We start from the raw sequence: 16,092 nt of genomic DNA, 5'->3' as shown, positions 1-16,092 counted from the left end.
CATTGTATCTCTTTTACATTGTTGGTAGGGTTGTAAAATGGTACGACGACTTTGGAAAACAGTATGGGTTTTTCATACAAAGTTAAACATACACCTAACCACATGATCCTGCAATTCTACTATTGGGTATTTACTCAAGAAAAATGAAAACTTATGTCCAAAGAAAGACTTGTTTGTGAATGTTATATAGCAGTTTTACTTATAACAGCCAGAGATTGGGAATAGTCCAAATGTCTACCAGCAGGATTGTGGATAAACAGATTTTGGTATATCTCTGCAATGGAATACTACTTAGCAAAAGAAGGCAGACACAGGTGAGAACATACAGTATAATTCAGTTTTTATGAATTTTGAGAACATGAAAAACTAAGATATGGTGTCATAGAGTAGATCAGCGAAAGTTTGAAGCTCATAATGGAGAGCTGACTGTAAAGGTGATGAAAATGTTTCATATCTTGTAGCAGTTGTTATAAAGATGTGTACACTTGTTAAAATGCATCAAATTGTTCACCTGAACTGGGTGCCTTTTGTTGTATGTAAATTTTATCTCAGGATTGTTTTTTAAAGTAGTTCTTGTAATCTCTGAATATTTGAAAGCCTCCTACAGGAGTCAGGTAAGAGAATTTGTGGAGGTGCGGTCTATTAAATCTCATCCTTTTCTTTGCTCTTCACTCAAAAATATCGTAGTAATTCTTAAAGAGAAAAAGATGAGAGCCTGATTGCTTTCTGAAATTCTTACATTATTAGTCAACTGTCACCAACACCTTCACTTGGCAGGGTTTTCTTCCCTTCCTTTCCCCACAGTCTCCTCAAATGTCTTTCCTGTGCCAGCCATACAACAGAAATCCTCAACTGTGTTTATTACTTAGGACAAGCAAAGCTGTGAGAAAGCAGAGATGTCGTATATGAATAAAGACAGATTTTCATAGTCTATACTGGATTGTGTTTTAAAGAGTACAGAGGAAAAATGTTCCAGGAGAGAAGAACCTCTCTAACTCAGAGACAGGACTGAGCAGTGAAGAGATTGGCACAACTGCAGCAAAGAATTCTTCCTGGAGATCCATGAGACATAATAATGGACCTATACTGCAAAGGATGAATGCTAGTATAGGGAATATGAATGTGTTTGAATAGTATTCTATACGTAGTCTTTTTAAATTTTAAGAAGTGGGTTGTTTATGTTCCTAATGAAATATTTATTATAACTTGGGCATTAATTTCAGTTAGGCCCTATTTGGTTCATAGCTTACATGGTAACAAGGAGCCTAAAATGTTTTAAGCCTGGAAATGAGAACATCAAAGAGTAAAGAGGATTAACATGATCAAAGAACAGAAACCTGTGAAAAGTAGCATGGAATAGTCTTAAGATTCTGGAGTAAAAGCACCTAGGTTTTAGTACCTGCTTTGTTATTCTGGAGTTTAGTTTCGTATTTTTTGTTGTTGTTATCGGTTAAAAACAAAGAGAGAGTTAGATTATGTCATTTCCAAAGTCCCTTTTGTTTCTAACTTTCTGAGACTACAAAAAGTGAATGAAAGTTTATATGCAAAGTTTTGATGATGTGATAATAGTGTTAAGAATCATGATGAGGTTTTGGAACAACAAACAAACACATGGAGACAGAGATTGGATTGGTGGTTACCAGAGGGGAAGTGGGGAGGCAGGAGGGCAAAAGGGGTGATTAGGCACATGTGTGTGGTGATGGATTGTAATTAGTCTTTGGGTGGTGAACATGACGTAATCTACACAGAATTGAAAGACAATGATATACACTCAAAATTTATGTAATGTTATAAGCCTATGTTACTACAATGAAAAAATATGTAAGAAAAAGAATCATCATGAGGTTTTGGTCTATTTCACTATACTAAAACAAGTGAATGAGATTAAGAATGACTTTTGGTTGTAATTATTTCTGTATTTTCTTTGTAGGGATTAATCATTTCATGAGAGAGACAGTGAAGAATTGTAAAAGAGATGGGTTCGTTCAGACCATTCTGGGAAGGCGTAGATATTTACCAGGAATCAAAGACAACAACCCTTATCATAAAGCTCACGTATGTTGAAATTTCTCTGGGTTTTTAACTTAACGTTTCAATGACATACACTTTTTCAGCAAAGACTAAACACTACTAATGTCCCTTTTAGGGATCACTAGCATGTTAATTGAATCTTCGGTTTCATTAAGGACTTCTGAAGTGATGGCACATGCCAGTGTTTGCTGAACACAGTCTTTGGGAGACTAATGTAAATATGAGTTCACTTAATAATACTTCAATTAAAGATCTTTTGTTTCAGTAAGCCAATTATTTATTAGCTTTGGTTAATAAGTTATAAATAAACTTAATTCTTACATTTGCTAATTGTTCTATTTAGGGTACCATACACTAGTTTGTCATATCACAGTAGATTGTCAGTGTCTTCAAAGATTAGCCAGTCATTTAATTTGTGATATTTTTTGGTTCATTCCACTTATTTATATTTTTATTTTAATTTTTTTTGGTGAGGAAGATCAGCCCTGAGTTAACATTTGTTGCAAATCTTCCTCTTTTTGCTTGAGGAAGATTGTATTTGAGCTAATATCTATGCCAATCTTCCTCTATTTTGTATGTGGGACACTGCCATAGCATGGCTTGATGAGTGGTGTGTAGACCCGTGCCCAGGATCTGAACCCACAAACCCCAGGCCGCCAAAGTGGAGCATGCAAACCTAACCACTGTGCCAATGGGCCAACCCCCAACTTTTTTGTTTATTTTAACTACACTGGTTCATCAGAGGTTATCAGGATACCCAAAATATTGAAGGTTATTTTTAGCATCATTTTAAAGATTTGTTGATGGGATTTGCTCAAATTATGATTAAAATCTCTTTCTGAAATCATTGGGATTCATAGAAGTATTCTATGTAGCTGAGCAGTTAAACTTCTATTATAGTCCAAATCTTCCTATTTTAACTGATTGTATTTTGCCCTCCCCCATACTTTTGTGTGTCAGTGTCCACTGAACATTGTATGTAATGAAAATACCTAGTCCCCATACTGCTAAACTTCTATCTGGAGCTAGCAGCCTTCAGAGCAGTAGTGCTCTTAGGGACCATAGAGAAATAGTTGACTTTTACTTCACTCTCTGGCCTCCCATATGTCCACATACAGACATCAGATATTATCAGGCTTTTACCGTATCTCTAAATGAACTAGGCACTATAGTTTAGTTGATGCACTAAGAAAAATGAGTCTTGAAATGTAGCAGAAGAGATAAAGCAAAATAAACAAATATAAAAATGACATATATACTCAATTATTTAGGCTTCAAGGAAGAGGTCAGACTTGAACAGATTCTTGAAGATGATTTAAAGTTTAGATTGTTGGGCATGAGAAAAAGACAATCACAAGTGGATAAGAGTTTGAGGATTGGCTAGAATCTAATCTGGTAGGAATGGAGAGTTTGAGTTGTTACTTAGGGGTAGATGATTTTTCTACTGGTCAGATGGAATCAGCTTGTGGAAGGCTTTTAATGGCAGGCTGAGAAATTTAGACTTGGTCTAACACGAATTGATTATGTTTCTTGGGATTTACATGACGAAAAGTGGTAGATAGAGTTAGTAATGTAGATGAACCATATAATTTTTTGAAAACTAATATTTTTGTACCTAAAGATGTGAGAGTAAGACTTTTCATGCCAAATCCTTAGGAGTCAAAATTCTAACTGATTCATTAGGTTGTTGCTGAGAAAAGAAAAAATTTCACCACTGAGTTAGGAATAGAGTACATATAGCCAGATTTCTTTTTTGGTTTTGGTTTGGTTTAGTTTTACTTTTTGTTTAAATTTTTATTGTATTGAAAAATATACATAGAGAAAGCACAGGAAACAAATGTAAATTTCAGTAAATTATCACAGAACTACAGCTTTGTAACCACCATTCAAGTCGAGAAATAGAAATATTTTCAGCACCCCAGAAGGCCCCGCTCATGCTTCCTCCTAATCACCATCCACTGCTTCCCAGAAATAACCATTATCATAACTTCTAACCCTATAGTTTTATGTATTTTTGACCTCTCTATATGTCATGTATGTGTATTCTTCTGTGGCTGGCTTCTTGCACCCAAAATTACATAGGAAAGTCATTCATGTTGTTTCATGTATGGGTAGCTGTATAGTACTCTATTATATGACTATACCATGATTTATCCATTTTTCTGTTAATGGGCCTTTGGGTTTCCAGTTTGGAGCTATTATAGATCTTGCTGGTTTGAGCATTCTTGTCCAAGGTTCCTGGTGTACATATGCTACCATTTATGTTTATTGAAGACCTAGTCATAGAAATGCTGCTTATCTTCAGCTTTGGTAGAGAAAGTGAAATTGTTTTTCATGCTGGTTGTAGCAATTTGTCCTCCTGTTGGAAGTGTATGTGAGTTCTCATCGCTCTGCATCCCTGCCACCATTTGCTTTCAAGTTAGTATAATTTTAGGTATTCTGGTGGGTGTAAAGTAGTATCCTGTAGTTTTAATTTGAATTTCCTTGAATACTAATGAGGTTGAGCAACTTAACAAATATTTATTAACCATTTAATTTTTTTTTCTTGGGAAAGTGCCTATTCAGGTGTTCCTGTTCATTTTTTTGTTGGGTTTTCTGTCTTTTTCTTATTGATTTGTAGGAGCTTATTATTGGTTATATGTGTGGAAAGTATTCTCTCCATACTGTGTCTGCCCTTTTCATTCCTTATTTGTAATTTTACATGAGGAGAGGGTATTAATTTTGTTTATTCTTAAAATTTTTATCAAGGCATAATGTATGTGCAGTAAAGGGCACAAACAAGTGTAAAGCTTGAAGTTTTATGTATGCATGTACCCACATAACCACCATCATGATCATGATATAGAACTTTTCCAGACCCCAGAAGACTTCTTTACCTCCCTCCAAGTCAATAATGTGTCCCCTGCTTAAACACGTAAAACTATAGGTTAGTTTTGTATGAACTTGAATTTGATTTAAATGCAATCATACCATATGTACTCTTGGGTCTGAGTTTTTCTGCTCAGATGTAGGTCTGTGAGATTCATCAGTGTCATGTGAACTATAGTTCACTTCTTTATTTTAGCTGAGTAGTATTCCATTATAGGAACATACCAACAATTTATGCATTCTAATATTGGCAGGCATTTTGTTATTCCCAGGTTTTGGCTGTCATTAAAAGAGCTGCTGTGAACATTCTTGTTTGTCTTTTGGTGAACATATGAACCCAATTCCATTGCCGAGTCATAGAGTAAGCATGTTTTTACCTTTAGTACATACTGCCTAACAGTTTTGCAGAGTGGTTATCCCAATTTACATTGCCATCAGCTATGCATATTGTATCTACTACATTCTTGCCATTACTTGATATCATTGGTCTTTAATTTTAACCATTCTGGTAATTGTGTAATGCTATCTCATTGTGCTTTTAATTTGCTTTTCCCTAATGACTAGTGATGTTGAGCTCCTTTTTTATGTTTATTGACCATTTGGATATCTTCTTTTGCAAAGGATCTGAGTCTTACGTCTTTTGTGTTTTTGAGTTGTCTATCCTTTAACTGATTTATAAGAATCCTTTATGTATTCCAGATATGAGCCCTTTGCTTACATGGATTTATCAGTCTTTTGTATTGTTGTAGTACTTTCTTTGATGTGTTTAAGAAAGCTTTCTCTACCCCCAACATCAAGAAAATATTCTATACAAGTTTTTGGTTTTGCCTTTTACATTTATATCTGCAATCAACCAGGAATTGATTTTTATGAATTATGAGAGCTTGAGAGTCAAGGTTTCTCTCCTTCTCCCACCCTGCCATGGATATACAATTGTCCCAAACTATTTATTGAAAAGACTGATCTTCTTCCCACTGCTCTGTAGTTCCACCTTTGCTACAAATTAAATTTCCAAATATGGATGTGTCTGTTTCTGGACACATTATTTTGGTCTGCTGTATTTGCTCATCCTTTAGACAATGCCACACTGCCTTAGTTACGTAGTTCTGTAAGGTGTCTTGATATATGGTAAAGTAAGTTTTTTTACCTTGCTCTTTTTTTTTCAGGAATATTTTCCTATTCTTGGTTCTTTGCACTTCTATATAAATTGTAGAAGCAGCTTGTGAATTTCCACACAAACACAAAATTCTGTGGGGATTTTTTTTATTGCAATTGCCTTGTGTTCATAGATCAAGATGAGATTATAAACTTGAGTTTTCCAATCCATGAACATGATATTTTCTTTTTTTTAACATGATGTATTTGTCCATTTATTTAGGTCTTTAGGTCTTCTTAAATTCTCTCACTTACATTGTATAATTTTAGAGAAGAGATCTTATACCTTTTTTATTAGATTTATAGCTAGGTATTTGAAAAGTTTTGATACTATTGCAAATGGTATCTTTCTGTATTCTTCCTTTTTTACAATTTCTAACCCTTTGCTGCTGGTATGTAGAAATATAATTGTTTTTATTATTCTTCTTTGTCTAGAAACCTTACAAATATTACTTACTAATTCCAATAATTTATCTGTAGATAATTTTAGATATTTTGTCTATACATTTATCATCTGCAAAAAAAGTAGTTTTATAACTACCCTTCCAAACTTTATTCCTTTTATTACTTTTGCATGACTTCCTAGCTGGGACAATGTTGAATAGAAATAGTGAGAGTGAGCATCTTTGCTTCTTTTCAGATTTTAGAGGGAAATTTTAAACATTTTACCAATAAGTAGAACTTCCCTTTAGGTTTGTAATAGTGCCTGTGTCAGATAAAGTAAGCTCATAGAGTCTCTGTCACAACTACTCAACTGTGCTGTTGTAGTACGAATGCAATCATAGGTAATACAGAAATGAGTGTGGTTGTGTTCCAATAGAACTGTATTTACAGAAACAGGAGATGGGCCAGATTTGGCCTGAAAGCTGTAGTTTGCCCACCCCTAGTCTAGCTGTTCCTTCTTTGAATGTAATCTGCCTTTTTTCTCTAGGTTGCTTTCAATATAGTGTTTTTCTTTCTGCCTGGTTTCCAGCAGATTTTCTGTGATGTGACTTTGTGTGCGTGTGTGTGTGTGTGTGTGTGTGTTTAATTCATGTGCCTCTGTGTTTAATTGATCCTTTGAGGGTGCTAGGACTTCTTGAATCTGCAGCTTGATATCTTTTGTTGATTTTAGACAATTCTTAGCCATTTCTTCTTCAAATACTGCTTTATCGCATTCTCTTCTCTCTTTTTGGGACTCCTATTATAATTTTTTAAAATCTTTAAAAAAAACTCCTCATATTTGATATCCTCTGTTATATTCCATGTTTATATTTTATCATGCTTAATTCTGGATATTTCCTTCTAACTTACCTTTCAGTTTTCTAATTTGCTCTTTACTTTGCTGTTGAACTCAGCCATTGAGCTTTTAAGTTCTAAATGATATAGAACTTTTCCAACACCCTAAAAGGCTTCTTTCTGCTCCTTCCAAGTCAATACTATCCCCCCGTCCCAGTGCACACCCACCAAACTATAGAGAAAACACTGTTTATGTGCTTTAAATTCTGTTATTTTTATTTTTCAGTTCTAAAGTTTCCTTTTTGTTCTTATTTTATGGGTATTTGATTCTTTGCTCAAATAGTCAATGTTGTCTTTTATTCTCTTGAACATATTAAACATTATTTTATAGTCTAATAAGTTTGATAGTAGTGTATATCCTATTAAGTCTTGCACTTGTATACCTGTAGTGTGTTCCTATTGCCTTTTGTTTTTCTTAGTTTTCTACAAAAGCAGTGATATTGTCTCAACTCCTTGTTGTCCTGGTTATTTTTTTATTGACTATGAAACATTGTATATAAAAGATTGTGGATATAATTTGAAGTATGTATGATGACATTACTTTTATTCAGAGGATTTACATTTGCTTTTGGCAGGAGACTAGAATGACCAATGGTATAGGGCTACTTTGATCCGACTTCAGGGATAGGGATGATGTGAAGCAAGGGTATTGTGCCCACACTATGCCAAGTTTATCTTTTTCCTAGGCTGCTAGTTTTGGAGTTGCAACTTGATGGTTTACCAGGCCTCCTTCTGCTTGTTGGGCCCTGAACCCATACTCCAAACTCCAACTCCAGGCTCCTCAAGACCGTCAAGCTCTGCTCAGCTTCTTAGCCTCTCAGCTGTGTCTTCTGTAATCTGTTGATTTCCCTGGAAGAAATGGTGGTTATCAATGCCAGGATCACCTCCTTGGTTTCCTTTCTCTCACAACTTTCTAGGTTCTATAATTCTTCACTTCCTTTTTAACTGTCTGATTTATTCAAAGAGGTATTTTCCATCCAGCTTTTCCAGTTGTTATCAATGGGAGGGTTGATCCTAATGGCCTAATCTTCCATTAGCAGAAACCTGTATTTTTTAGGTACGTGAGAAAGCCCTGGCGATGAAGGAACTGAGACTATGAGACACAAAGCCAAGACTGCCAAGTTTTCTTATTTTGGGAGAGAATTGGGAAGTACCATATCATGAAACTGAAGTATATACTTTAGTCACATTTTTGCTTGCTTATTTCAGAGTAAAAACAACCCCAAAATTTCAGTGGCTTATAATAAGAAGCTTTATTTTTAATTCATGTTACAGTGTGATTCTACTCCATATTTTCTTCATTCTGGAATTCAGAAGAAAGGAAAAGTCCCTATCTGGGATAACCTTTGTTTTGTGACAATGTTGGATACTTTTAAAACTGCTTAGATGTGCCCTATGTTAGTTTTACTCACAGTTCATCCACCAAAACAAGTCAAGGCCATCCTTTCAGAGTGAACAGCACTTCAAATCACATGGCAATGAACGGGGCTGTGTAACTTCACGGAGAAAGGCAGCAAGTAATAGCAACAATAACACAGTCCACGATGCAGAGGCGTATAGTTTCAAGAAGAGGAGGAGTTAGTAGAACTCTGAAATTCAGTTACTCTTTAAACAGAGACAGCTAAGTGAGTTTAGAATGGATTCATCAGCATTAGACAAAACAACAGTCATAAAAAAAAGTTCTCTCTTTAACAGATATTTAATATCCTAGGAGTTGGGTGTTCCCCAGGTGACAGGGAACTTAAAAACATGTCTCAAGTTACATAGATCCCTCCAATGAACAGACCCTTCCCATTTTCTGAGACCTTGTGGGACAATAGCAGTGATATTCATGGGTTGGTTCCACCTTCAATATTAACCCAGACCGCCATCCCTATTGCCCAGGATGATCACTTTTAGCAGCTATGGTTGCCTGCCAGGAAGCTCATTGGCAGCAGTAGTTTCAGGGAAGTTCTAACTTAATACCTAGGGATCTAAGATCCACATTTTCACTAGCAGCAGCTAATGATTAGCCCCAGCAGGCCATAAAAAGCTCTGATTCATACCAGAGAGCTCCAGACCTGCTCGGGCCAGCTCTACATAGGACCAAGAGGCCACTGATATGGGGGATGCACTTGGAACATTCCACCCACATCACAAAGAATGATATTTTACGTATATGAATTTAGGATCAAGAGGAGTTGTATTTTGAAGAATAGATCCTTTAGAGTGAAGTTTAGAACAGCTAGAACATTGATAATATACGTTTATAAAATAAGTTAATTTTGAACTACTTAAATATATTTTAAGTATAAGGTAGGTTTTGGTTCCTAACTGATGTTGAAGATTTCTAAACGAAAGCTATCTGATTTTTTTCTATGTAATCTATCCTCATGTAGATGATAGCCCAGAATCTAGATCCCTGGATCATTCTTGTTGTTATTCTCAGGATGCCGCTTAATAGTTGATGTCCTGGGTCACATCTCGGTCCAGGTTTCCAATCTGGTTGCAGATGTAAGCACTGATATATGGACACTAAAGGCAAGTATGAAACCATGTTGGTGTCTGATGGAACACCTGTTGTTTTTATTGGTTTTTGTAGGCTGAGCGTCAGGCTATCAACACAACAGTCCAAGGTTCAGCGGCTGATATTGTCAAAATAGCCACCGTTAACATTCAGAAGCAATTAGAGACCTTCCACTCAAGCTTCAAATCCCATGGTCATCGGGAGGGTATGCTCCAAAGTGACAGAACAGGTTTGTTCGTAAATGAGGCTCCTGCTATAACATGGTGAGATTAATTGTATCAGAAAAGAAAAGGGGAAGTATTTTATATATTAATGCTTAGCACTTCTCAAATGTTTTGGTCTCATGATGTCTTTATGCTTTTAGAATTATTAAGAATTCCAAAGAGCTTTTATTTATGTGGGTTATATCTACTAAGATTTACCATATTAGAAATTAAAACAGGGAATTTAAAAACATTTATTAACATTTTAAAATAACAATAATAAACTCACCATATATTAACATAAGTAACATATTTTTATGAAAATAACTGTAATTTTCAGAACAGAAGAAAATTGGTAATACACAGCTTTATTTTACATTTCTGCAATCTCTTTAACATCTGGCTTAAGAGAAGACAGTTGGATTCTCTTATCTAGTTCTGCCTTCAATTTCTTGCAATATCACCTGTCCTGTAACCTCTGGAAAACCTGTACAGTCTAGGGTGATAAATGTCCCAGTTGGTGGCAGACTGATGAGTTTCCCAGGATGTGGGACTTTCAGTGCTAAAACCAGGATAGTTGATCACCTCGCTGTATACTTATGAGAGAATGAGACTATAAAGGAAAATAACTGCTGAGTGTTATGAAAATAATTTTGACTTTGCAGACGCTTTCAAAGGGTCTCAGGGATCCTCTGTGGTCCTCAGACCACACCTTAAGAACATGTTGATTTTCCTAGCTGTGACCTTCCATGTTCTCTGAAATCTGGGAATATACACTGAGTTGACCTCGTTATCACATACATTTTTTCTTGTTCTTCTTTTCAAAATATTTTCCCTAAGTTTTCTCCTTATTGCTTGGATAGATTATTTCTTGTTCTAACAAGCACGCATGACTTTTCCTTCTCAGTTTGTCCCATGTCCATATTTCCGCTTTAACTATGATTTCACTGTCACTGAGATTGTCAAACCATGACTGTAGCCATATTTTAAATTTTCCTGGGAAGAACTTAAGAAGGTTTGGAGCATAAAGGGGAAGAATAAACTGCTGGAGGTGGGCAGAAAAGGTAGAGATTAGCTGTTGAGGATGGAAATTTTGCTGTTTCTAGAAGAAACATACACATATGTTATAGAGAATAATATAGCCAGGTACATATATATAAAGATATTTACTTATATATACAAATGAGTAGATGTAAAAACTTATTTGCACATCAAATAAGGATTGTTAATTTTATTGTCTTCAATCTCCCCCAAAATCTAAGGCTGCTCTTTCAACATTTTGTGTGTGAGCATGTGTGCACACACACAACACATGCACACACACACTCTTATATTTATAGAGAAAGAATATATGATCAAACTTATTTTGGGAATAACACTGTACTTTGGAAGATTTAGAAATAAAAATTATCAACCTTTGTTTAGATTTAAAATCTAAGGAAAGGAAGGGAAGATATGTTATCTGACTGTGAAATGTTTTCCTAACTCTTCACAGCAGAGTGATGCAGTGTCAAAATGAGGCTATAGACAACAACAACCTTTAGAGTGAGTGGAAGGCTATGTGGATATGTCACTAAGGATGACTTCATGGTGTTGTGCTGGGTTAAAGGTAGTAGTAGGTCAGTGGGTTCAAAGGGAGCTGAGCCTGAGGAAGCAGACCACACAGAGAACAGGAGGATGATGGCATTCTGGATCAGAAGCCAAGTAACCAAGAGGACAAAGGTATGGTGATCAGAAATCAGAAAAGCCAGAGCATCCAGACAGCCAATGATGTGAGATAAGGGGGGCCCAATGGGTCAGATCAGATTCCAGCCAAACAGGCAAACAGATGCACAGCCTTTGCAGCCCTGGTGTGAAAGCAGCTTGCCATGGCCTCATCTGCCTTTGTTGTCTTATCTCGTGTGAGCCACCTCTGAGAAAACTTGGGCTGCAGATAGTGACGTTAAAGAACTTTCTGAGGGAAGCATCAGATATTGAGGGAGCACCAGACATAGAAGGAGACAGTATTTGTGCTGGCCTGAAGGATAAGTAGGAAATTTGGATGGCAGAAAGGAAGGACTGCTGTGAGATATGGGCAAACAATTAGAGGCAGTTACTCCAAAGGTATTCATGTTGAACCTTGTCTTAGTGATCAGAGGAGCATAATCTGTACCACTAGACCCAGCTAGTTAGGAAATAGTCACTAAGTCTAGTACAGTGGTTTTAACCATTTTTGGAGTTTTAACCATTTTGAGAGTCATTTTGGAGTCTACTGAAAGGCATAGATCATTTTCACAGAAAAGTGTGCAGACAATAGACTCTTACATATAACTTCAAAGGATTTACATACTCTCTGAGGTCCACATTCGGACCCTAGGTTTAGAATTACTTGTCTAGAGAGTTTGGCCCAATTGGGGAAGCATCAATTCTACAATAGTGACCATAAAAAGACATCATAGAGTGTCCCCCTTATAAAGCACTGCCTAATGACAATAGCAGTTCACTTTCCTGGAGCAGGAATCAGGCCCCATACTACCGTGGTGCTACTACTCAGTGGAGTTGGTAGTGGGAACTCCATGGAAAGAGAAGATGTTGGTTGTTCATGAGAAATAAGTTAGACTAGAGTTTGGAGCAGAGTTCTTCAAACTCCATTTACTGATTTCTTTGTTAGACTCCTCCTTTCTGGGAGGAAGTTGATGAGGATTTGAGCTTACCTGATAGGTGGGCTAGGAAGCAGCTAGGAAGTAGTTATTTTCCTGATAGTTCTAAGGCTTATGTGTTTTAATCTCTTAATTAAAATTTCCCAGTTTCTCAAAATCTCTAAAAAAATTTCTCCTATGGTACAGTAACATGCTGATCAATATGCTACTTTTTTCACGGGGTAGGATTGTTACCAAAAAGAAAACTGCAAGGGATGTTCAGTCCAATCAGAGGTGGCTTCTTCATCCTTCAGCTCCATGATGAACTCTTATATGAAGTGGCAGAAGAGGATGTTGTTCAGGTATTTTTGCGGTGTTTGTGTCCAATCTATGGAAAGCTAAGACACCCTCTGAGCGTTCTAGCTGGATCTGGCAGAGCTCCTGCTCGTCAGGAGACCAGTTTGGGAGGTTGGCATGCCTGGCCCTTTTTGGATTTTGTGTTTTAAGCACCATGAAGTGAAGAGCTCCAGTCAGGCTTATCACCTCAGTGGGTGGGTTGGGGAACATTCTTTGATTGGGTAGAGAGTTTGTTAACCGTTTTTTTTTTTTTAACAGGTAGCTCAAATTGTCAAGAATGAAATGGAAAGTGCCATAAAACTTTCCGTGAAACTGAAAGTGAAAGTGAAAATAGGTGCCAGCTGGGGGGAGCTGAAGGACTTTGATGTGTGATTGTACGGCTGATGAAGTCCTCCTGGGGAGGCCTGGTGCAGGTACAATCAGGTGGAGAGAGTAGAGATCACCCTTCCACCTGCTTCATGAAAACAGACACCCTCAGTCTCCATGGACCTGGGATAGTCACTTTATAGTGTATCAAAATGTGTACCAGAGTTTATTCTCTGTAGTGTAAAAAATTTTTTTTGAGGTAAAATACCAAGTTTAATGATTATATTTACTCTCAAAGAGTATCTATGAAGTTGCCTTTTCTAGTTTACTGTGGCTCTAAGCAGGCTCAGAGCACATGCTTGAAATATGCACTTAACACTTTGGGTCCTTATTGATCTGGGTTGAGTGTGAAGAATATGGAACTGCTGCTGCTGGGGCACTTTCAGTCCTGTCCCGGGGTGAAATGTGATACAGACCCCAACGGGAGCCACAGGCAGATAAGGATTTGGTTTCACATACACCACCAGGCTTAGGCATTGTGTGTGATTTTCCTCCAATATCAATTTAAGACTACTGAAGTGGTATTTTTAAATATATTGGCTAATAAATTATGAATTCTTAAAGTAGTAAGACTTGGTATGTAGTCTAGGAATGGACTTTAATGAAACACTGCTGCTGCTTCCTTTTCTTGCCCTACTTCATGCAGTGAAGGTATTTGCAATACTTAGGTATTATAAAATAATCTACACCTCTTCAAGAGGCATCCTCTTCTGCAAGGTCATATGTTTATGTTGCAGGTTAGTATAATACTGCCAGAGAAGGAAGACACCCCTTAGGAGTCCCTTAGTGCCTCTTGCTATTTTTGTGGCACGGTGAGAGCACGCATGCTAAAAAGATTGTACTTTATAACCCCAGTCAGAGGTGTGTAACTGACCCTTTTGCTGTTGAAATAAAATGAATTTATGAGAAACTTTATATCAGCAGTTCAGTTTTTAAAATTGTGTTTGGTCTAAGAGTATCAGAAACCTGTGTCTCCTATTTACTTATTCTGTAGTTTTCTCAACAATGTCTGTGCACATAGGAAGTGCTTATTATATTCTTAGTTATCAGAAGAGCTCTTTTATGTTTATTAATCAGAATAAAGAAAAAAGACAGTTGCTTTATAAACAAAATGTAATACACTATCAATAGTTGGATATTAGGGCACAAGATACTCAGACATGTTGTTTTGTGGGGGAGGGGGAGTGGGCAGAAGATGGCAGAGGTAAGAGGGAAGTTATGTCATTATTTCTCAAGTTTTTTCCATATTCATGTTTCTCAGAGAGAAAAGCTGTAATGCTGTCAGTATTATGGTGGCTTTGGGATCCAGCACAAGAGACAGCTCATTCTCTTCACTTGTGAGCATTCTCCAAATATGAGTGTAGACATATAGTTCATTCTCACCTCATTTTCTGCAGCCATGACCCTGCATGTGTAGTCATATGCATTTCCTCATCTTTTTTGACTTATCAGCTGAACTCAAAATAGGCAGTCCTGGCTCTGCAAGATTGAGTTATGCACAAATTCCAGTTACCAGGGTTTACTTAAGTAATACTAGTGCCCCTACAACACAATTCAGATTTCAGTTACCATGGTGTATTAGCAGTAATTGCATAGAGTTCGAACTTCACTAGTATCTCTTCAGTCCATGGATCACTATGTAAATAGCAGATGTGCACTGTGGCAGAATAATGCCTGCCCCCAGGAAAACGCTCACATCCTAATCCTCTGAAGCCGTGAACATGTTATACTACATGGCAAAAGGGACACTGCTGCTGCGATTAAGTTAAAGATCTTGAGATGGGGGGATTATCTTGGATTATCTGGTGGTTCCAGTGTAAACACAAAGGTGCTCATAAGAGGAAGGCAGATGGTCAGAGTGAGAGGAGGAGATGTGACGATGGAAACAGAGTCAGACTGAGATTTGAAGATGCAGCATGGCTGGCTTTAAAGATGAAAGAAAGAGCTGTGAGCCAAGGTATGCAGGCGGCCTCTAGAAGCTGGAAAAGGCAATGGAATGGAAATGGATTCTCCCCTACAACCTCTAGAAGGGATGAAGGCCCACCAACACCTTGATTGTAGCCCAATAAGACCATATCAGGATTCTGACCTCCAGAACTGTAAGATAATAATTTATGTTGTTTTTATTTTTTTGTTTTTCAGTTTTATTGAGATATAATTGACATATAGCACTGTATAAGTTTAAGGTGTACAGCATAGTGACTTGACTTACATATATTGTGAAATGATTACCACAATAAGTTTAGTTAACATCCATCATCTCATAAAGATACTAGAAAAAAAGTTTTTTTCCTTGTGTTAAGAACTTTTAAGATTTACTCTGTTAGTAATTTCAAATACATTATATCCCCAGTACTTATTTATCTTATAACTGGAAGTTTGCACTTTTTGACCGCTTCATCCAATTCCCCCACCTTCCACTCCCCACCCCCTGGTAACCACAAATATGATCTCTTTTTCTGTGTTATTTTTTTAGAATCTACTTATAAGTAAGACCATACAGTGTTTGTCTTTGTCTGTCTGATTTTTTTCACTTAGCATAATGCCCTCAAGGTCCATCCATGTTGTTGCAAATGGCAGGATTTCCTCCTTTTTATGGCTGAATAGTATTCTACTGTATATACTGTATATTCCACAATTTATGCATTCATCCATCGATGGACACTTAAGTTATTTTCATGTCTTCGTTATTGTAAATAAGGCTGCAGTG

The 16,092-nt window shown here is 36.8% G+C and overlaps 1 protein-coding gene across 5 annotated transcripts in view; it reads left to right on the top strand.

Annotated features, from left to right (window-relative positions):
• Positions 1-14,296, top strand: part of POLQ (DNA polymerase theta) — a 98,767-nt gene extending 84,471 nt beyond the window's left edge. For 4 of the 5 annotated variants that reach the window (XR_011503174.1, XM_070508940.1, XM_014829608.3 and 1 more), the window contains 4 exons: positions 1,931-2,055; positions 9,914-10,067; positions 12,906-13,021; positions 13,275-14,296. Coding sequence is in view for 3 of the 5 variants with exons in the window: in XM_070508940.1 (XP_070365041.1) it covers positions 1,931-2,055; positions 9,914-10,067; positions 12,906-13,021; positions 13,275-13,388 (509 nt within the window). In the remaining 2 variants the exon portion in view is untranslated. The remainder of the gene's footprint in view (positions 1-1,930; positions 2,056-9,913; positions 10,068-12,905; positions 13,022-13,274) is intronic. The other variant, XR_011503173.1, reaches the window with a different exon arrangement.
• The last annotated feature ends 1,796 nt before the right edge of the window (positions 14,297-16,092 follow it).

The sequence above is a fragment of the Equus asinus genome, chromosome 5 (genome assembly GCF_041296235.1).
Source record: "Equus asinus isolate D_3611 breed Donkey chromosome 5, EquAss-T2T_v2, whole genome shotgun sequence".
Classification (NCBI taxonomy): Eukaryota; Metazoa; Chordata; class Mammalia; order Perissodactyla; family Equidae; genus Equus; species Equus asinus.
This window is presented reverse-complemented; position numbering and strand designations above follow the sequence as displayed.